The following is an 18996-nucleotide window of genomic DNA, read 5'->3' on the forward strand; positions in this document are numbered from 1 at the left end:
ACAATTATGCTTGCAGTATTTTACACTGTCATGTCTGCGTCCAAAAATATGGTCTCTGCAGGCGCTGCCAAACCAGTGTTCCCACTAAATTAATTAGAGATGTTATTTCAACAAAGGCACTGTGGTTCCCCACACTTCCACTGAATGTCTGCCACGGTCTCTCAAGATAGTGTTAGAAGCAACACATGGCTTGATGGTTGTCTGTCATATTTACAGCATGCACCAATATGTCCATAAACCTCGTAATCACTGTAGCGGCAATGAAGAATGTGAATCTGACCTTGTGATGTGATCTGGATGCAATATTGAGGCCTTCAAATGTTTAGTGACAAGGCCAAAGCATTATGACGGCTTATAGCGATGTGGTGCATACTACAGTATAACATGTTATGGAGATGTAGACCCTGTAGTGCAATAGATGCAATTGGAAAAGCAAGTAGCTCCATTTCCACAAGTGATAATGTTTATAATCAGCTTATTTATTAGTCTGCTGGTCTCATGTTTTTCTTTCTTTTGTACAAATCTCAGTTTCAATCACAAACAGTATCGACTGAGATAAAGTGTTTTCCTTTACTCCACAATAGTGGAATGCTTGAACTCGAGTCCTTGACAGAGAAAATAACCTCCTCTGTCTCTCTCTTTTCTTGCTGCCCTTTTTCACAGGCCTCACAGTCACTCAGTGGATGAAGTGAGAACACCGTGCTTCATATTCACCCTGTGTTTTCTACATGTGTGTGCCATTGTGTGCTATGGCTTTTTATTCCTATGTGATGATGAAAAAATGTTCGTGTAGGAATAGAAGCCATTTTACACATGGTGCGAGAGCAACATGACAGAGGCGTCAGAGAAGCGAGAGCTGCTCGCTGCCTGCTCGACGTTGCTCGTGGAGACTAACATATGGTTGGATAGATGTGATTGTCTTCTGTTGAATGTTTCCCTGTAGTAAAGATACATTTATGCTCATCTTTCAGATGATGAGTGATCTCACTGAAGTACTGATCTGAAGACAAAAAAAAAAGTCAGACTTTGTTGTGTGCGCACCTGTTTTTGCCTCCAGGCACAAGCAGCTTCCACTGCTTCCAGTGTTTGATGCATGTGGTGACAGCTGCAGTCCGCAGGGATGGAAGTGGGAACATTTGCAAAACATGTCATGAACAAAGGAAGAAAAGAGCAAGGAGAGACCAATACAGATCTTTAATAACCAACTATAAAAGAGGCACTTAGTGAACCACTTTACAACTTGCAAGAGGCACTGCATTTCCCTTTCTTCTCTGATTCTTTTTGCACATTATTAAAATAAAACTTTGACATGAAGCATTACACCAAACAATAATCTACCTACAATATTATACAATGTAAGATACATACAGTATAAACAAGATAAAGCACCTTTGTTGTCCTAGTAAATACTATTCATAATTAAACAGTTGGAGTTACAGACACAGATGATTGAGTTTGTGATTTGTGTGTGGTATTATCAGTGCATGGGAAGAACTCTGAATACAGGTCTTGGGACTGTGATGTCCTCGTATGCACCTGAGTTTATACATCGGAAGCTTTTCCTAATTTTGTGTTCTATCAGTCTACATGTGAAGTACTTGGATGGTTTACACAGTATCTTTAATAAACATCAGAGAACTAGTAAAGCCATTGGATGAATGTACTGCAACTGCTACAGATCTCATGTTCCCTTCCGAGGACATTGGCATTCACATTACAATAAAACACAATGTAGCACCAAGTAATATTTATACAAAAGGCTAAAATGATCAATGTCAATGCAGTACAGTAAAGTTAAAAAATAATACAAAATGAGTATGTTGGAAGTATTGTACGAAAGGTGCACAGACAATAGTCCAGGTCAGTTGTGACGTCATTTGCAAAAAAAAGACTTAAACTGATAAAATCATGTTTTGAATGCAAAATGAACATGCATTTCTTAGAACAAACATATCTGACTGTATTTTCAAGTATTCTTTTTTTCCTTTCCTTTAGATAAATGAAATATAATCTCTGAAACAGATAGTATCCAACAAAGGAAAAGCAGAAAAAAAGTTCAATCTTTTTTTTTTTTTTCCAAAATAGCATATTCATTTTTGACCCAAAATTCATATCTGCCATTCGTCCTCACATTTGTGTAATAAAAACACATGTACAAAGAAGACATAAAGTGACTATGTAAGTATTTAAAGATAGCATTTCACAGAAAAGAGCTGTGCAATCTCATCCACCATAATGAATTGTCTTAAACATTTATATTCTCTTATTCACAGAACCCTCAAACCCGCTCAGTTAATAGATTCTGATGTGTCCTTCCTTAAAGGAATCTTAAAGCTAGTGAGTTTTTGGCCAAACAACTGGCTTAAGAGGTGGTTCTGGGACTCTGCTGTCCGGTAGGAATGGCTCTCCATCGACCTCATCCCCATCTTTGGCCTGGATTTATTCAAAGAATTGTTCATTGGGACTGAAGACACTTTAGAAATAGGGGGATGTAGAGGCCGTCCCAGAGGTCCCTTTTTGGCTTTATACTCTCCATTCAGAGGGTTAACAATGTCTGCTTTCTTTGGAGTACAGCTGTCCAGCAAACTTCTTTTTGACTGCAAACCCATGTTTGAAGTCTTGCACTTGGAAACGATTTTGTTGCTCACAGCGTCGTCCCGCACTGAGGACAGTACGGGGTAGTCGCTGGGTCCGTCTGACTTTCTCTGCAGAGGGGGATTCGCACACTTGCTGGGGCGGAACTTCTTCTTGGCTCTGGAGTCGACCCCGAAGTTCTCCTGTGTGGCCGGAGAGGAAACCCTCTGCAGGCTGTGGGGGGATTTCGTGTCCTTCCTCTTCTTCTGCGGTCTCGGAGCTTCTCTGTCCTCGTTAGAGACGGGAGTGTTGAGGGCGACTTTGGAGTGGAGGACGGGTGTTGATTCTGGAGCCTTGGTGCTGCTAGTTGTGGTGCTGTTTTTGGTGTTGTCGTTTGTTTTGGCAGCTTTGTCTTTCACCTGACTGCTACCTTCATGCTCGGCAGCATGAGCTGAAGTTTGCTGCTTGCTGTCGTTATTAGGAGCTGCTTTCGACGTGTGCTGCCACTGTGCATCATCCTTCTGCTGGTCCGCCACATCGACAGCTAATTCATGCTTTGCTGACTCCAGTGACTTTGAAATTGTTTGATTTTCTCTTAAGCTGAAAAAAGAGTCCTCGCTAGGTGGAAGTAAATCTGTTTTCTCTTCAGTCTCAGCGGTGTCACCTTCAGCTGAGCCTTCCTTTGCTTTAATAATCTCCTCCCCCACACTGCTACTCTCTTTAGATGCGGACCATGAGGTTGTCTCTGCTCTAATGCAGACTGACTCATTCTCCTCTTTCACATCACATGCTTCAGTAATTGATTTTCCATTACCCTCTTTATCAGGATTAGGTGAGGGAGTTGGGTCAATTTCCTCTTTCTTGGGCGAAGCAGACTCCATGTGAATACATTTCTCCAGCTCTACAAGTAGTTCAGAGTAGTCCTCAACCATGTCCTCGGTCTTCACATTTGCACTGTTTGTGTCGCTGTGGTATTCGTTTGCAATGGTCTGTGTGGAGTCGTCTGCCGTGGACACAGAGGGTTTTGAGGACGGCGTTTCAGAGCTTTGATTTAAGTGCACTGAGCTCACACTGGCGATGCCGCTGTCTGAGCTACTTTCTTGCAGACTGTCAGAGAGAATTCTCCTCTTCTTGCTCACAGGCGAATCACATTCATCGTCTTTGGACGCAGACGCTCTGACGGGTCGGAGGACGCCTCGGAATTTGAAAATTTTGTTGCCACCGGACAGGTGCTTTTCCATGTGACGATCAAACTGCTCCTTCTTGGAGAAGGTGTAGTTGCAGGTGCTGCAGATGAAGGATTTTTTAATCACGTGCATGACGTCGGCGCAGAGCTCGCAGGTGTAAAGCGTAGTGTGTTTGGAATCCAGCTCGTCCTCCTCCTTGTGCTCTCTCTTCAGGTGGTCTTTAAGTGCATGTGCCTCCTGATAAGAAACAGGACATTTGTGACACAGGAAAATCTTTTCCAGATTGTGAACGACTAAATGCCTCTGAAGTTTGAATGGCTTGGGGAATTGTTTCCCACAGTGGTGGCAGTCTCTTGATGGGTCTTTGCAGTTGGGATGCATCTCCACACTTTTAGGTTGCGGAGGACCTGTGTCGTGGAGGACCTCGAGTGGGGTTAATGTGCTCTGTTTCCCGCCTGCTCCGCTGCTGCTTTTCGTTTTGTGAACTTTTGGCTCAGCCCCCTCTGAGGTTTTACCCTCTCCCACAGCGCTGTCAGCAGATACAGCTTTCTCCTGTTCTTTAGTGGCTTTGTTAGACTCTCTGGAGGCTTTGCTGGGTCTGTGTTGCATGATCGAGGTGATGAAGTTCTTCACGGCCGTCTCCTGCATGAAGCAGCCTGGAATGTCTAATATTGATCCTTGAGTCTGACCCCTCCGGGCAAACTGAGTGGCATGCTCTCTTAAATGTTCGTTGTACATCCACACATCTGATATCTCCTTCAAGCACATTCCACAGGTCCAGATACCTGTCTTGTTCTTGGCGTGTTTCTCCCTCAGATGGTCTCTCAGTTGCTCCCTGGAGCTGAATTTTCGCTGGACGCACATGTAGCAGGTTGGAGGTGGAGAGGGGTTGTGGGATAACTTGTGAAAGTTCAGCTCGCCCAGGGTGAGGAACCACGTGAAGCAAACTTTACACTTGTACTGTTTATCTTTGACTTTCATTCCACCGTCTTGCCGTTTCCTGCCCCGTCGCTCTGTGACTTTCTTGGACTTCTCTTCATCTCTGGTCTCCATTTCAACGGTTGCGACGCTCGGAACCACCGAGACGTCGTTGTTCGAGTCGAGGAACTGAATCTCAGGAAGCTGAAACTTGGTGTTGATGTTTTGGATGTCGATGCTGTGGAAGGTTTGGGCGCTCTCCGTGACACATGGCTCCACAGGATACGGATCAGCCGGCGGGGGCGGGGGGCTGGGAGTGGTTGGTGCTTCTGGTTTACAGGTGCTGGGGTCTGAGGTGGCGGTCGAGGCTGCGTCGAAGCCAGTGAAGTCGGAGGAGCCGCTCCATTCAATTGAGGATTTATCAATGGTGCTCTCAAGTGGGTTCAAGAGATTGTTGCCAAGCTCTTTAACATCCTCATGAGCCTCCTCCTCATCACTTTGCTTCACGTCCGTCACCGGCTTGGCATCAGCTTTTATCGTGCCGTTGTGGCACATGTTCAACATGATGGCATCATCGATAGATATCGTCTCATATTCACAGCGGTTGGTTTGATCGACAGTGAACGACTGCTCTGTCTGGTTTTCCACGTATTGATCTTTATCTTGCACGAAGGATTCTGATGGGGGGCGATCCTGAGTCACATTCGAGTCGGGCAGTAGCTTCTGTCTTTTGTTTCTTTTGCTGTAAACCCTCGGGCACTTTTTCCTTTTTGCCTCCTCGTCTCTGGGGAACAGCTGCGAGAACGTGGTGTCGTCGTCCAGCAAGGCCTTCAGCTCAGAGCTCATACCGGGAGGACTGAGAGAGGAGGAATTCAAACAGGAGAGGGGATGTAACTCGTCTGAAGGGCCGCTGCTGTTCTCGCATTTTATCTCCACTGACACTTTTCGAAGAATCTCCTGGGCGAGGCTCTTTTCTGATCCTTCCTGTTCACTCGTCTCCTCCACAGCACACACAGTCTTTCTGGAATCATCACTTTCTCTGATTATATCCTTGTCCACACATGGAGCGCTTTCCCCCTTATTCTCTGTGCATTCTTCACCATTTGCCATCTCTTTCATGCTTGTGCATTTCATTTCCTCCGTATCAGTCGTTTGATTTAGCTCCACAGTTTCATTAAGTGCACTTATCTCTTTTGCTGGAGGTCGAGTTGCATCGTCAAAGCCAGAGTCTGAGGTAACAGGGTGAAGGAATTCCTCCGTTTCAGGTCTCTCTCTGATTTTCACCTGCTCCTCAGGAGATTTGCGATGCCCCTGTGGTCCACTGCTTTTAAATTCAGGAGTTATAGCTTGAAGTATGTCTGTTTTTAGTATATTCAGTATCTCGTCAGAGAACGGGTCAGGCTTTATGTTTACATCACTGCTTTTGGTCTTTCTAGCTTTGTTGTTCTTCTTTGCTTTCGTCGGCAGCAGAGGGGTTTGATGGGCAATTTCATCTGCTGCCACTGCACTTGTCTCAGATGCCATTTCCTCCAGGACTGACTCAGCTTCTGCTGCTTTAGATATGAGAGTGCTACTTGTCTCAGGCAGCCCGTCTATTTTTGTTTGGTAACATGTCTGTGAATCATCTTTATGTTCTTTCTCTGTAGTTTGTGACGCTTCATAAATAAGCATCGTCCCGTGATGGTTTGATGCTGTGTTCTGTGGGCCAATGTGTTTTTCAGCTCTGACCAAATGTTTCATGGCCTTATGTCTCTTTAACCCCGGCACAGTCCTGAAACACATGAAGCAGATTTCACAGATCACTTTCCCCTGTTGAGTGTTGTTTTGTGTCTTTTTGTTGGCGTTCTCTGTGTGCGTTTGCTGCGTTGTTGAACACTGGCCAGTCTCTGTTGTTGGTTGCTTCTCTAATGGGTCTGGTGCAAGAAGTGTTTGTTCATTTTCACAGATGAGTGGCTTAGGAGCAGGCAGAGCATCTGAGACGTCTTTTCTGAGGAGTGCACTGTCCTCAGTAGAGGACTTGTGAGAATCTAAATTCACTGACTCAACCTTTCCCAACATGTCAGCACAAATATGCAATTGCTCAATATGTTCAAGTGGATCGTGGTGTGTATCCAAGTCTTTCTTTACATTGCCAGTTGAGGGATTTGTGGTCTTGAGTTCAGCTGGGGGCTCCAATGAAAAACATGTGAATTTTATACTCTGTTGGAGGACCAGTGGTTCATCTGATAAATTTAATTTAGCAGGGTCTGTATTCAATGATGCCACTGTGTCAGTCTCAGTTTTGTTAAAAATCAGTGCAGGATTAATGCTCAGGTCACATGGTTCACAGTCGTCTCTGGGGCTCTGCTTGATGTCTGCGTGTTCCTCAGGTTTACTGGCTGGTGAAATGGGTATATAGTCATATTGATTCAGGTGTGGGGGTTCGTCTGAGATGCTGTTGTAGTTGAGGGGGCTGAGTTTGAACTCGTACATCGGATCGCTCTTTTCGAGGTCCTCTGGGGGTTCTGCTGTGCTGCTCACAGGAAGTGGAGAGGGACTGGGGGTTTCAGAGCTGGGGATTTTACACTCCATGATCCCCAAGTCCAGGTGAGGCGGGCTTATCAAAGAATACTCAATCTCAGCTGCTGCGTTCAATTGCTCATCGCTGTTCAGAGACTCTTTGACACTTTGGTCATCATCTTTGTCTAAAGGGGATTTTACATTCAAACTTGAGCTTTCATCCGCAGACTTGTTACTAGAGTTGCTTTGTGACTGACATGAATTGTCTTCCAGTTCTGACGTCTGCATGGCTGTTTGGAGAGACGTCGATAAAAGAGGACTGGGTGGTGGGGCAGTGTGTAGAAAAAGGCAGTGGCTTTCTTCCACCTCCTCTCTGCATGGTGAGTTTTGGTGACTTGCCATGAAATTGATAGGAAGATGTTCTTTGATGTCCTGAACGTGTAGAATCTCTTCTTGTTTCTGAATGGTGTCGAAGGCGAGGGCTGCTTCAGGTTTCAAAGACTCCCTGAATGAAGTGACTTTGCAGGAATCACCGTGGATGATATGATCAGACTGGGAGAGCATCAGCAGACTGCTTTGTCCCTCTATGGACTGTGTGTCTTGGAAGGGTGAGCAATGACTTGAACTCTCTGTATTAGTCTCCACTAGTATTGGACTGCAGGGCTTTTCTGTGGTGAGTATCTCCACTGACAAATCAGCTGTCGGACTTGCTGCATAAATCTTAACAGGACTTTTAGAGGGAGACAGTCCGATCAAATGAGCTTGTTTTGCAACAGGCTCCATCTGATTCTCTGCTTTCAGTTCACCTGCATGAGTTGAAATAATGTCGCCAGGATTGCTTTGGTTATCAGTGGATTGCTCTTGTGCTGCTGTTTTCACCACATCTGCAATTTGTCTGTCGATGTTTAGACTGGGGTCAGGTGGAGCAGGCGATGAAGGATGACTGCCAGATTGACAGGTGATCCCCTGCACCATCTCTGCTTCCTCATGGTCGTCCGCCGTTGTATGTTCCTGGCAATCGCTATTGTTTTTGTACAGCTGATTCACGTCGTCCTCAGCGTTACCGTTCCCATGGGACTCCTCAGCCATATGTGGGTCATGTGTCACCGCTCTTGAGCAGTGAGCAGACTCAATCAAATTACTATTCTCAGTGATATCCTCCTCTGATGTGACTTTAGTCTCACCCTCGCCATCATCGTTTTCTGAGGGCTCACTTGGCTGCGATGAAATTGGCTGGTTTCCAGCGAGTGTGGGGTCAGTGCTGTTGGAGAGAGACGACTGTGACTCATTCAGAATGAATTCAATATCATCCTTCCGCTCATTGATATTTGGAGGTGATAATGTGTTCTTCTTCCCGGTAATTGCTTCCTTTTCACTAAGATCTCCTCTCTCAAGTGCATCAGCTGCCTGACATTCAATTTCTTGATGTTGTTGACTGGTGAGAGAAGTGACATTCGGCTCCTTGTGTTCTGATATAATGGGTTCTTTTTTGAATATAGAGTCTGAAATCACCTCCAGGCTTTTCATGAGGTTTTCTGCGTATCTCTTCTGTTCTAAAATCTCTTCCTTTGTACTTTCTACAGGAGTCTCTTTCTCTGCATTTCTCTTCTCTAATTTTTGGTCACGGTGGAGCTGGGAGCATTCGATATTTGTGACAGTGGTGATTACATTCGGTGCATCGTTTTCTTTTTCACTGAAATGTTCAAGTGCCCTTGGTTCGTTGGTAATTGGAGTGTGGGGACTGGGGTGTCCACTTATTAGCTCAAACTGGAACGGACTGGACCACGGGAGTCCTGGTTCAGTGAAATGCTCGGAGGGCATTCTGCTGACTGGCACCTCTGTCGTTTGAACGGGGCACCTCATATCCAGCCCGCCGCCCTCACCCTCTGACTCATCGCCCAGCTGTAAAGGTGAAAATTTGCTCATTTGCAGCTGCTTGGGGACATCCTGATCCAGCAATGGAGGGCTTTCCAACTTTGTTGTCTGCAGCTGGTTTTCAAGCTCATTCACTATTCTCTTTATCTCCAGCTCATCCTCTGATGCACAGCTGTTGAGATTTGCACTGTAGTCAATTATTTTTTCTGGCAGAGACAAAGGGACGTGACTGTAATCTGGTTTCTTTTCATTTGATTTCTCAGAGTTGTCTTTGTACTGAGATATCTCATCTGACAGCACCGGGCTGACTATAAGGTTCCAGTCTCTTTGTTCCAGAAAGGGAGAGAAGGACGACACAAACTCTTCCTTTTTATCGGCCGTGCTCTCTATTGAATGGAAACCTTCTTTCTGAATCGGCATATCTGAGTAAAGGCCACTGTCGAATCCTGTGAGGTCCCCGAACATTGACGAGGTGTCAAATGAAAGCGGAGACTTCATGAGTCCCTGTTCCTGATCCAGAGGGTAGGGCATGAGGTGGAGCGTGTCTTTTTGTATCAGAGGGCCCTGGCTTTCAGTCGGAGATAGGCACACCTCATCCATCAAAGAGGTACACAGAGATGTAGGCTTGTGTGTGTCTAGGTCATTGCCTAAAGTAATGGCCTCTTTCACCATGCAGACACTGTCACTCTGTTTTTCAAATGTGCTACTGTGTGATAACTCTGGCTGTGTGACTTGGGGCCCCTCGCTGCTTTTGACCTTTGTGTTTCTGTCAATAATGAAATCAGTTTCTTTGTTGACAGTGGGAGAGTGTAAATCAAACTGTAGTAGCTTGTTATCTGCACTGCTACGCTGAGTTGCTTCTTCTTTGGGGCACAGATTGCCGCTTCTCTGTTGGCCGTTTCTCTCTGAACTGACTGTCGTGCCAGTTTCTTTTCTGTGTGACACCGGCTTCTCTCGCGGTTTCGTGTGAGAGCCTCTGCTTTTTTCAAAGTTTTTCGTGGAGTCTTTTGCTTTTTGTGAGGAGGACACTGGATCAGCAGCTTCTGGATTTGAATGATACTTCTTCAGATCCTCTGCGCTGTCTTTGTTATCAGAAAGAAGGGCTTTGTCAGTATTATACTTCCTGACAGATTTAGTGAATGTCAGTGCGAGTGTGCTGGACTCTTTACATAGCTTCTGTGGGGAGGACCTTTCATAGGTTTTCTGCTCTGGAGGCTCTTTCTTTTTGATGTCTGTCTTCCTCTCACAGTCTGAGTCAGTGCGGTCAGTGCTTTTGGGGCTGTTGATACTATCACTTGAAACACTCACAGATGTGCTCAGTTCACTGCTTGTGGATGACCTGCTACCCCTCCTCCTGAGTCTCTGGTGAGAACCATGTTTCTCAGGCGAGAGAGAAACTTCCTCGCTTTTTTTCACCTCGAAACACTCCTTCGACTCGTGTCTCCACGCCGCCTGGTCCCTCTCGCTCCTTGCTCGCCATTTGCACTCTTTAGTGTATGTGTATTTACAGCGACTGCTCTGATTTAGCCGGCCTTGGCTCGCGATCTTTACAGGCTCACATTCGTCGTCTGAGTCCGAGACGTAGTCGTATTCTCCAAATGCGGGGTTCTGTACAGTGGGAGTCAGTCTCTCCATTACCAGGGAAAACTGGAGGTTTTTTGTACCTTTAACATGAAGCTTATGGAGCTTATTTTTCTGTTGAACTATCTTGTGAATAAGTTCTTTGCTCCAGGTGCCCCCTCCAGTGCTTTTCCTCTTGCTCTCTTTCATTGCAGTTCTTGAGGTTGGAGATGTAGAGGCCTGCGAGGGTGTTGACCCACGAAGTGCAGAGCTCTCCTGGAAGCTGTTAACACCACAACGCTCAGAAAACTTGCTGGATAACAGAAACCTTTGTGTACTTGTGTTGTTGTTGTCCTCGCTTTTGCACAGTTTTCTTGCCTCTTTCACTTTGCTGTCTTGCTCCCTCATCTTCTCCCTTGAGGCAACTCTTGAATTTTTATGAGAGACTTCTTTTTTTATGTTAATTTTCTCATCTTGTTCCAAATTCAGAGATATTTTCTCAAGTTTGCTTTCTGTGTACTGTTTATCTGTCTCAGGGCTCTCAGCGCCAGAGTCATAAAAATACTTTCCGTGTGCAAAAGACCTGTCATCATCTGTTGATTGTTTATTTTTGCTCTCAAACACCAGGGATTCTTTGGTTTTTAGACATTGTTTGTTTGACGTTGCTTTGACAGTGGTGAGGTCATCATCAGCAAATGCATCGATAAAGCTGCTGTCTATCTCTGCATTGTCTGACTGATAGCCCAGTCCATTCAAGGCTTCAGTGATTAGGCTGTCTAACTTGGCATCCTCCATTTCCAGCTCTGGGAGAGTGACAGGGAGGTTCCCAGGGCCAGAGAACAGGCTGAGTTTCATGGGATCTTCCTTATTATCTCCTTTTGTTTCACTGTCAGATATCAGTTCTCCGTTTTTATTGAGGCCCAACAGAGACAGGTGAAGGTCGGACGGACACCTGGACATTGAAACATTTGAAGCATTTGACATGGATGGCACCGCTTTCGACAGTTCTGCATGAAGCTTTTTGCTGTCCTCCATCTTTGATATGTCTTTGAGGTCATTTTGTGCGAATGTGTGTTGAGCACAGTATTGCTTATGGCCAAGAAATGAAGCCAGGTTATTGAAATTCTGATCACACTGCTTGCATGTGAGAAGCACGTCTAGCTGGTCAAGATTTGCTGTGGCTAATGAGGTGGCTAACAGCTGATGTGCAGAGTACGGCGGTGGAGGCTGGTGATGCTCCACCCCAAAGCTGTCCATGTAACCTTTGTTTGCGTCCATAGGTGTCTTTGGATGCGTGCTGTTTTGCATGTAGCCCATCATGTCCTCTTTGGCTCTGTCTGGCGTGTAAGGAAGATTTCGTAAAGTGTCAGAGTGAAACTGGTGAGGGTGAGCGCTCAGGTGATCTGAGGGTAGCTGAGCTTTGGCTTGGGGCTGGTGGTAAAATGTGTGAGGGGGCGCAGACTTTGACATCTGACTGTCCTCCGAACTGATGTTAACGGGGCTTGTAGACGCTGGGGAGATGGAGGAGCAGGTGCTACTAGATGCAGGGTTGTGGACTGGGGAGGGCAACGGGGATTCATAAGGTGACACCATCATAAGTCCCATGGATGGGACCTGTAACGGTGGATAGCCGTAGTTTCTCGAGGGCACTGGAAGAGACTGGTTGAGCCCAAAGTACACCGCTTTGTTCTTGGACTCACATACTTGTGCGTGGCTCATCTCTACTTTAAATGTTGAGACTGTATTACTGCTGTGTTTTACAGTCTCCTGTCTTTGGTTTGAAAACCCATCACTAGTCCTGCTGTTCTGAAACGAGCTGGGGTTTTTCAGTGAGCTATGTTTATGTGATTTACTGTCATCCTGCCAGTCAGACGGGGAAACAATGTAAGCCAGTTTTTGATTGCTTATTTGCCTAGATAACTCGATTCTGTTTTGGTTCGGCATGGCAGAATTTGGCCGTATTTGCTGCCAGGGCATTCTGCTATTTTTAGAAGGATTTGGCCTTTGGCCAAGTGCTGGCTGGTTCTGAAATTGAAACTTCTCATTCATGTCAGAGTACTGGATTGTGTTTTGATCGGCCGGTGAATATGTCTTACCAGGACCTTCCCAGGAGTGTGGTAACCTATTAAGAACCTTATTGTTTATGTTTTTATCATAAGGCATTGAGCCTGTATGAATGTTACTGACTGGAGGGCTGTTAAATGTTTTGTTGGAAAAGTGCATTTGGGAGCCTGGACCTTGTGAAATATTTCTTGCATGGTGCACACTTCCTTGTATGAATGTTCTTTGGTTGGCAGCTGTGTCTTTGGGGTGACAGTTCCTCTTACTCCCCGAGGTGATGGTTGCATCCCTACTGTCTGCTTGTAAAGTAGTGTCTGTGCTCTCAGGCAGGGCGCTCTTTCCCTGCTCCGACTGCTGCGAGCTGGAGCCAGAGCTGTCACTGCTGGCTGAGTCCTCACTCAGATTCCTCGGACAGTGGATGGAGGACGAAACCCCCTGAATAAACTGTGACTGTGGGGAGTGAGAATAAGAGCTTCCATCCTCTGACTGCTGTTCATTACTGAACTGCGTGCTGTTTTGAGCCATGTTTTGTCCTTCTCCAGGTGCAAAGGAGAAGGAGTTGTGGGTCACATGAACAGAACCAAGGGAAGAGTCTGTAAAGTCTTGGGATTGGGGGTTCTGTTCACAGGGAAAAGAGTCAGAGGTTGATTCTTCCAGAAAATGATATCCATATTGAAACGCACCAGGCACAAAGGCACTTGCCTTACTGGCTTCTGTAAGGGCAGTGGATTTTTGTGACGAAACTCCATAGTTAGCACCATTAAAAGTCTTTTCAGGAGACTGCCATACATTAGAGCCACTCAGCTGAAAGTCAGCCAGGATTAGCTGGCTGCCAGTCAGTGCACTGTTGTTCTCCATGGAGGAAGGCGGCTGCTGCTGTGACAGGGGTGGATGTGGGTGGGAAGATGTTCCACTTGAGGAACCCAGTGCCTGTGAGGTATAGCTTGGGGAGGTAAGGTTAGAGGAGGCCTCCTGGAAGCAGCGGCTGTAGTTGAGCTCTTCTTGCTGTAGTTCGGCCTCTCTCTCTGGTATACTGGGAACGTGGAATCTGTAGCTGCCCGAAACTGGGCCACGACTGGTCTCCAACTTCTTGGGTGGTGAAACCTTCTGCTGTGGGTAGGCAATGCCAATGGTGGGGTTGTTGGAGCGTGGATTTGTAATACTAAGTCTGTACAGCTGCTGCGGGTTGCCACGCTCTGCCTTTCCTGTCCGCTTCCCCTTCTCTCGGCTGCGGCCCTTTCCGCTCGGGGACTGAGGGCTGCCTTTGCCACTCGACCAAGTCCTGTCAGTGGCAAATTTTGATCTGTTCTGCAGTGATCTGAAGTCGATCTTCCCTGCCTGCTGCGGGCGTATGACAGCCTCACGCTGCTGAGGACAGTCCCTTTCCTTCTCTAGTTTTTCAGCTTTGGCCCCTTTGCCGCCGGCTCTGGCCTCAGTGCCTGCGCTTGAAAAGTGCTCTGAAGACTCCTTTGTGGTTTTGTCACTCTGCTGTTCCAGCGCCGTCCCGTCATCCTGCAGTTTGGACTCAGCGTCCAGCTCTTTGACAGCGTGTAGTCGCTGAGTCTCTCCTGCCATGATGCACAATGCGTGCTGCGAAGGCCTGGTCCACAGAAGTGCTATCTGGGAGACAGGGGCATCGTCCTCTGGGTTGTATGAATGTATATCAGTAAACGTCCAGTGGCAGGAACTGCAAGGACAGCGCTGCTGGCTGCAGGCTCATCTCTTCACCCTCATTGTGAACTGCTGATCTGGCACCAGAGCGAAGCAGACCTGGAAGGAAAGGAGAAGACAGGGCGTCAGATGATGAGCTTTTCAAATAAAATCTGATAATTGTTTAAACACACAAACTAATTAAACATAGTCTTTAAAACAAGAGAAAAACATTAATTCTTCCATCCAGATATTAGAATGAAAAAAGGAAACATGAAAGGTTAAGTACAATTACTATGTTCCCAGTTTCCACCAGCAGAGAGCACTATTGCAGCATTACACAGTGGTGCTGTCATGGCACAAAGAGCCAGTGTAATCAGTAGGGAATTTCAAAATACTGCCAAACTCATACTCAGAGTCTTGGAGGTACTACTGACACTTAAATTCCTGACAACAATTAAAAGAGAGTTCAAAAAAGTAAATACAGTTTTCATCCGAGTGTTGGATTCATGCTTTACAACAGTGAAATGACGGCTGCACACGCATCACTGTCAAAAACCTCCACATAAACAATCACACAAAGGAACCAGTTTGGTCTTGAAACGATGAATTTCACTACAGTTACTGAGGATGAGAAAAATACAGCACATGGATCCAAAAAGCACTGCCAGTAAATGAATCACTGACTCCTTAAGAGCAGGGACACAATGCCACAGTGTTCTTTTGCTACAGAGTGCTGCAGGTTTAGATCATGGAGGAATATCAGGGATTAGTCAGTCAGCCATTAGACAGTGAGAACTATGGGCACACTGACGTTTGTTGCCTTTCCTCAGGCGTCCCAGACACCGCTTCTCAGGTCCCAGTTTGCTTTGGCCCTCTGCTGCTTCTGCTTCTTTTGTGGTCAGACCAGATGAAACTTGGAGTTAGCACCAAAATGTAATTTCTAGGCTTGGTAACCAAACTTCCATCCCACCTTCTTGTCTGTTTCCCCTGACTACTACCCATGCCAGAGTTTAGGGGTGGCCTACGGCTGGAGAGACCAGCATGTAGCCAGAAGATTTGACTTCAAGCCTCTGTTTTGGCCTCCATCCATCTGCTTAAGTGTCAGAAAGATACAATCAGGCAGTTTAAACAGTGCTCTTTTCACTTTCATCTTATTCCTTAAGGAGTGAGTAAAAAAAACTGTACAACCAAATTCCACTATTACTTCATTAAAAGAATGTGAGAGCTCCTGCATCGGGCCATCGGTGACTGTGGCTGCTCAGCCCAGCAGCTTCAGCAGGACGCATTGCTCCTCTGCTCCATACATTTTTTAAAGACCGGTTGGGGACTGGTCGAATGTGGAAAGATGAAAAGATGCTGTAAATATTTTCCAGACAAACTCCATCCTCATTAATCTCTCAGCCAGGACAGTCTGTTGTTCAGCACTCTTGGGGTCATTTCAGGATCAGCACCTGATTTTGTTTCCACCCTAAATTCCTAAATGCCTCCTTATCAGCTCAGGGGCTTACTCTTTATCAGCTAGCTTATTGCATAGATTTAATTACTAAAAGGGCTCCGTCTTCGACAACCACATACTGCTCATAGTTTTCTGTCTTTTTTAAGCACCTTGGTTTGGAGGCAAAGCAGAGCTGCAGAAATATCACATTTGTTTGTAACCTAAAAGATTGTCTAACTATCTCTAACCCGCTACCACATATATAGTGAGGTGAGAGGCCCCAAAGCAAAACAATGCATGCTACACACACACACACACACACACACATATATATACATACAGAGCAACATTTCAGCTAAATACAGCTGGCTATGCGGTAAAGCCATAAAGACAAAAAAAAAGAAGGTGGACTTTTTCATGCAAGACACCTAAATTCCTCTGGTGCTGAGATATCTAATCATCTCGCATTGAGGTGGTGATAAGATTGTTTGCCACAACATTAGTGCTGATTATCAGGAACATGATGACAGACTGCACAAAAATGAATTCTTGTGAAACCCAGGCAAAATAACCAAACCACCTACAAACATGATAAAACACAAATGTAGTCCTATTCATTCAAAGGCACATGAGGGCTCACAGTCCCAGACAAGTGAAGTGAAGAGGCTCTGGGTCCCTGCCTGGGGGTCTCTGCCCCGGCTCCAGATATGTGGTCCCAAAACGGTACATTAATTCAGTTTATAAGGTCAAGAGCTCCCCAGAGACTCAGAGAGGAGGCGATGCAGAAATCAGATAGGATGACATGTCCCCACAGCATTACTTGAGGGTTATGTTTACATCCGAGACCGGTAGCCAGATGCCACCTAACAAATACAAAATTGAGATATGACCCTCCACTTTAGCCCAGAGGGATCATTCTCTGCCATGTGTTTCCTTGTCTCATTCTCTGGTAAACCTCCCAGAGGCATTTAGCAGGTTGGGAGGCAGGCTTGAGGCTGAGACCTGGCTGGGTTTAGGCCTGGTTGTGAAAAATCACATCCCCTCAACAGCTCCACAGAATCTGAAAGCCGGAGTGTCTGCTGCTATCTCTGCCACCGGTTAGGGAAACCAGTATGAATGGCCCTGCCAACACTTCCACCAGGCGAGCGCTTGATCCAGCTCCGCAGAGTCAACACTCGCAATCATACATCATAGCCCCAATTGTATTTGCTCAGGCCAGCCGTTGAAGTTTGGGGCTGAGGATGAATGCCTCCAGCAACAAAAAGAGCAGTATGAGGATCACAAGGGCCTTACAGAAGTAGCACCAAAGCCTGAGCTGTCAGTTTACAAAGAGTAAGGGGTCATTTATATCCTAACAAATGCCTTGTCCACTTCCCCGACTGCCCTGCGCAGCTCAGTGACTCTCAATAACACAGGCCAGTATTACTTCACACATAAAAAAAACTTTGTCAGCCTCTCAGTCTGGTGGTGTCTTTGGTACAGCTTATTCACTTCATCTTGAAGTGTATAAATTGTCCTTGGACTGTGTATAAATACAGCGTGGTGGTGACAGAATTGCAAGCTGGGCAGAAGTTGATATGAAATCCCGTGCGACTGGTCTAAAATTTGTTCCATAAAAGTGTGTTTTAGTGGAGTTTTACAAGTCAATTAAGGGTGTGTGTGTGTGTGTGTGTGTGTGTGTGTGTTCTTTAGGCCTCCTGTCAAATCACCAAGTTTCTCAAGCAGTGGCGCCCCATATGGCTTCACCACAACACCACCCTGATGCTTAAGACTGCTGAGTGTTGAAGAACTGGTGTGTTTGTGGTGAAGGTGCACATGTGTGTGTGTGTGTATGTGTTTGAGTGTGTGTGCATAACGACAGTTTTTTTCTCTTCATACGAGGGGCATGTATTGGTTTCCCTCTGAAATGAGGGAGTGGGTAAAAGGTGCTTGAAAGAAAACTCAATTTCCTGAAACTCTTTTTCCTGTCATTTTGGTGCAGGATGTATGTGGTGTTGGCCTGAGTGAAAATATGCTGGTAGCACTGTGAAAATCTCTGTCGACTCGTCACATCAGTGCCTTAAGCTTGTAATTGGTTTTGCAATTTCTATTTTCCAAGAGGCCAAAGCCCCCTATAAGCTCCATATCTCTCAAAGTCAGTTAACTTAAAAGACTACAGGCTCAGTGTCTCTCTCTTTTGAGCTATTCAACATTACTGTTGATGTATGTTCTGTAACAGGAGAGCCCCCAAAGGTGGCTAAAAGAAATGGAAGAAACAGACCGCTGCTACCGAGATAGGCGATCTTAGCGCAGCAGAAATTTAACATTTGCGTAAGATTCCACACAAAACAGTTTAATCCTGAAGACAATGACTCTCCAGAGAGACAAAGCTTTATTAGAGCCAAGAGAAGGGCAGCAGCAGGCCGAGTGCTCCACTCACACAAACAATGGCTCCCTTTATAATAATGTAAATCAATAACTAGCATTAGCAGGAATTTCCCAAGTTGTTCAGATTTTCCAGATGCTCCCTCGCTGAAATATCACCACAAAGACCACTGAGGGGGAGAAGACAGATGAAGACAAGGGGTGATGAGATCAGAGGTGCTGGAGAGGATAAGAGAGGAGGAAGAATAATCTTGACAACAGTAGTAGGGAAAACCATTAAAGAGGAGGAAAAACACACGAAAGGGACGAGTGAGGAGGGGATGTTCGGCACGCTGTGCCGCTCAGTAGGCTGTGTAATCGGTGGGATGCAGGGGAGAGGATCAGGTGGCAGAATAAAAGCTGTCTGACTGCTCTCCTCACACCTCTCCTAGCATGACTGGTCTGGTGAAGGGAATGCGCAGCGAGAACGGCTGGCCCAGAGCCCAAGCAGGGGCGCGCCGCCAAAACTTTGGTCAGCGTGCCTGCCTAGTCCTCTGTATTTTTGGAAACATCCATTATGCAAGCAATTTTCCTTTATGATCTCGGAGCGTATGCACGTTCAAAAGCAGGCCAGGAGGAAAGATGTCAGTGGTGTGAAGAGGGCCCAGCATGCTTTCATGACTGTAACACCACACAGTCATTAATACAGAAGCTCGGGATGCGGCTGCGTGAACAGCAGTGGTCTGTCCGTGGTTTACAAACTTAATTTCTCTACTTGTGATTTACAGAGATAATTAATGAGTCATCCGTCTTCTGCCGTGACGGTGACGTCAGAAACCTTCTAAATATTTGGAAGATGCTAGAGAAACCGACGTCTGGGCACTTCAAACG

The 18996-nt window shown here is 46.0% G+C and overlaps 1 protein-coding gene across 3 annotated transcripts in view; it reads right to left on the reverse strand.

Annotated features, from left to right (window-relative positions):
* Positions 1–1175: 1175 nt before the first annotated feature.
* Positions 1176–18996, reverse strand: part of znf469 (zinc finger protein 469) — a 181395-nt gene continuing 163574 nt past the window's right edge. For all 3 annotated transcript variants that reach the window (XM_085779576.1, XM_085779577.1, XM_085779578.1), the window contains one exon: positions 1176–14444. In XM_085779576.1, the coding sequence (XP_085635702.1) occupies positions 2289–14249 (11961 nt within the window). In that variant the 5' untranslated portion in view covers positions 14250–14444 and the 3' untranslated portion in view covers positions 1176–2288. The remainder of the gene's footprint in view (positions 14445–18996) is intronic.

The sequence above is a fragment of the Trachurus japonicus genome, chromosome 6, assembly GCF_045865225.1.
Source record: "Trachurus japonicus isolate A0001 chromosome 6, Traja_1.0".
Lineage (NCBI taxonomy): Eukaryota > Metazoa > Chordata > Actinopteri > Carangiformes > Carangidae > Trachurus > Trachurus japonicus.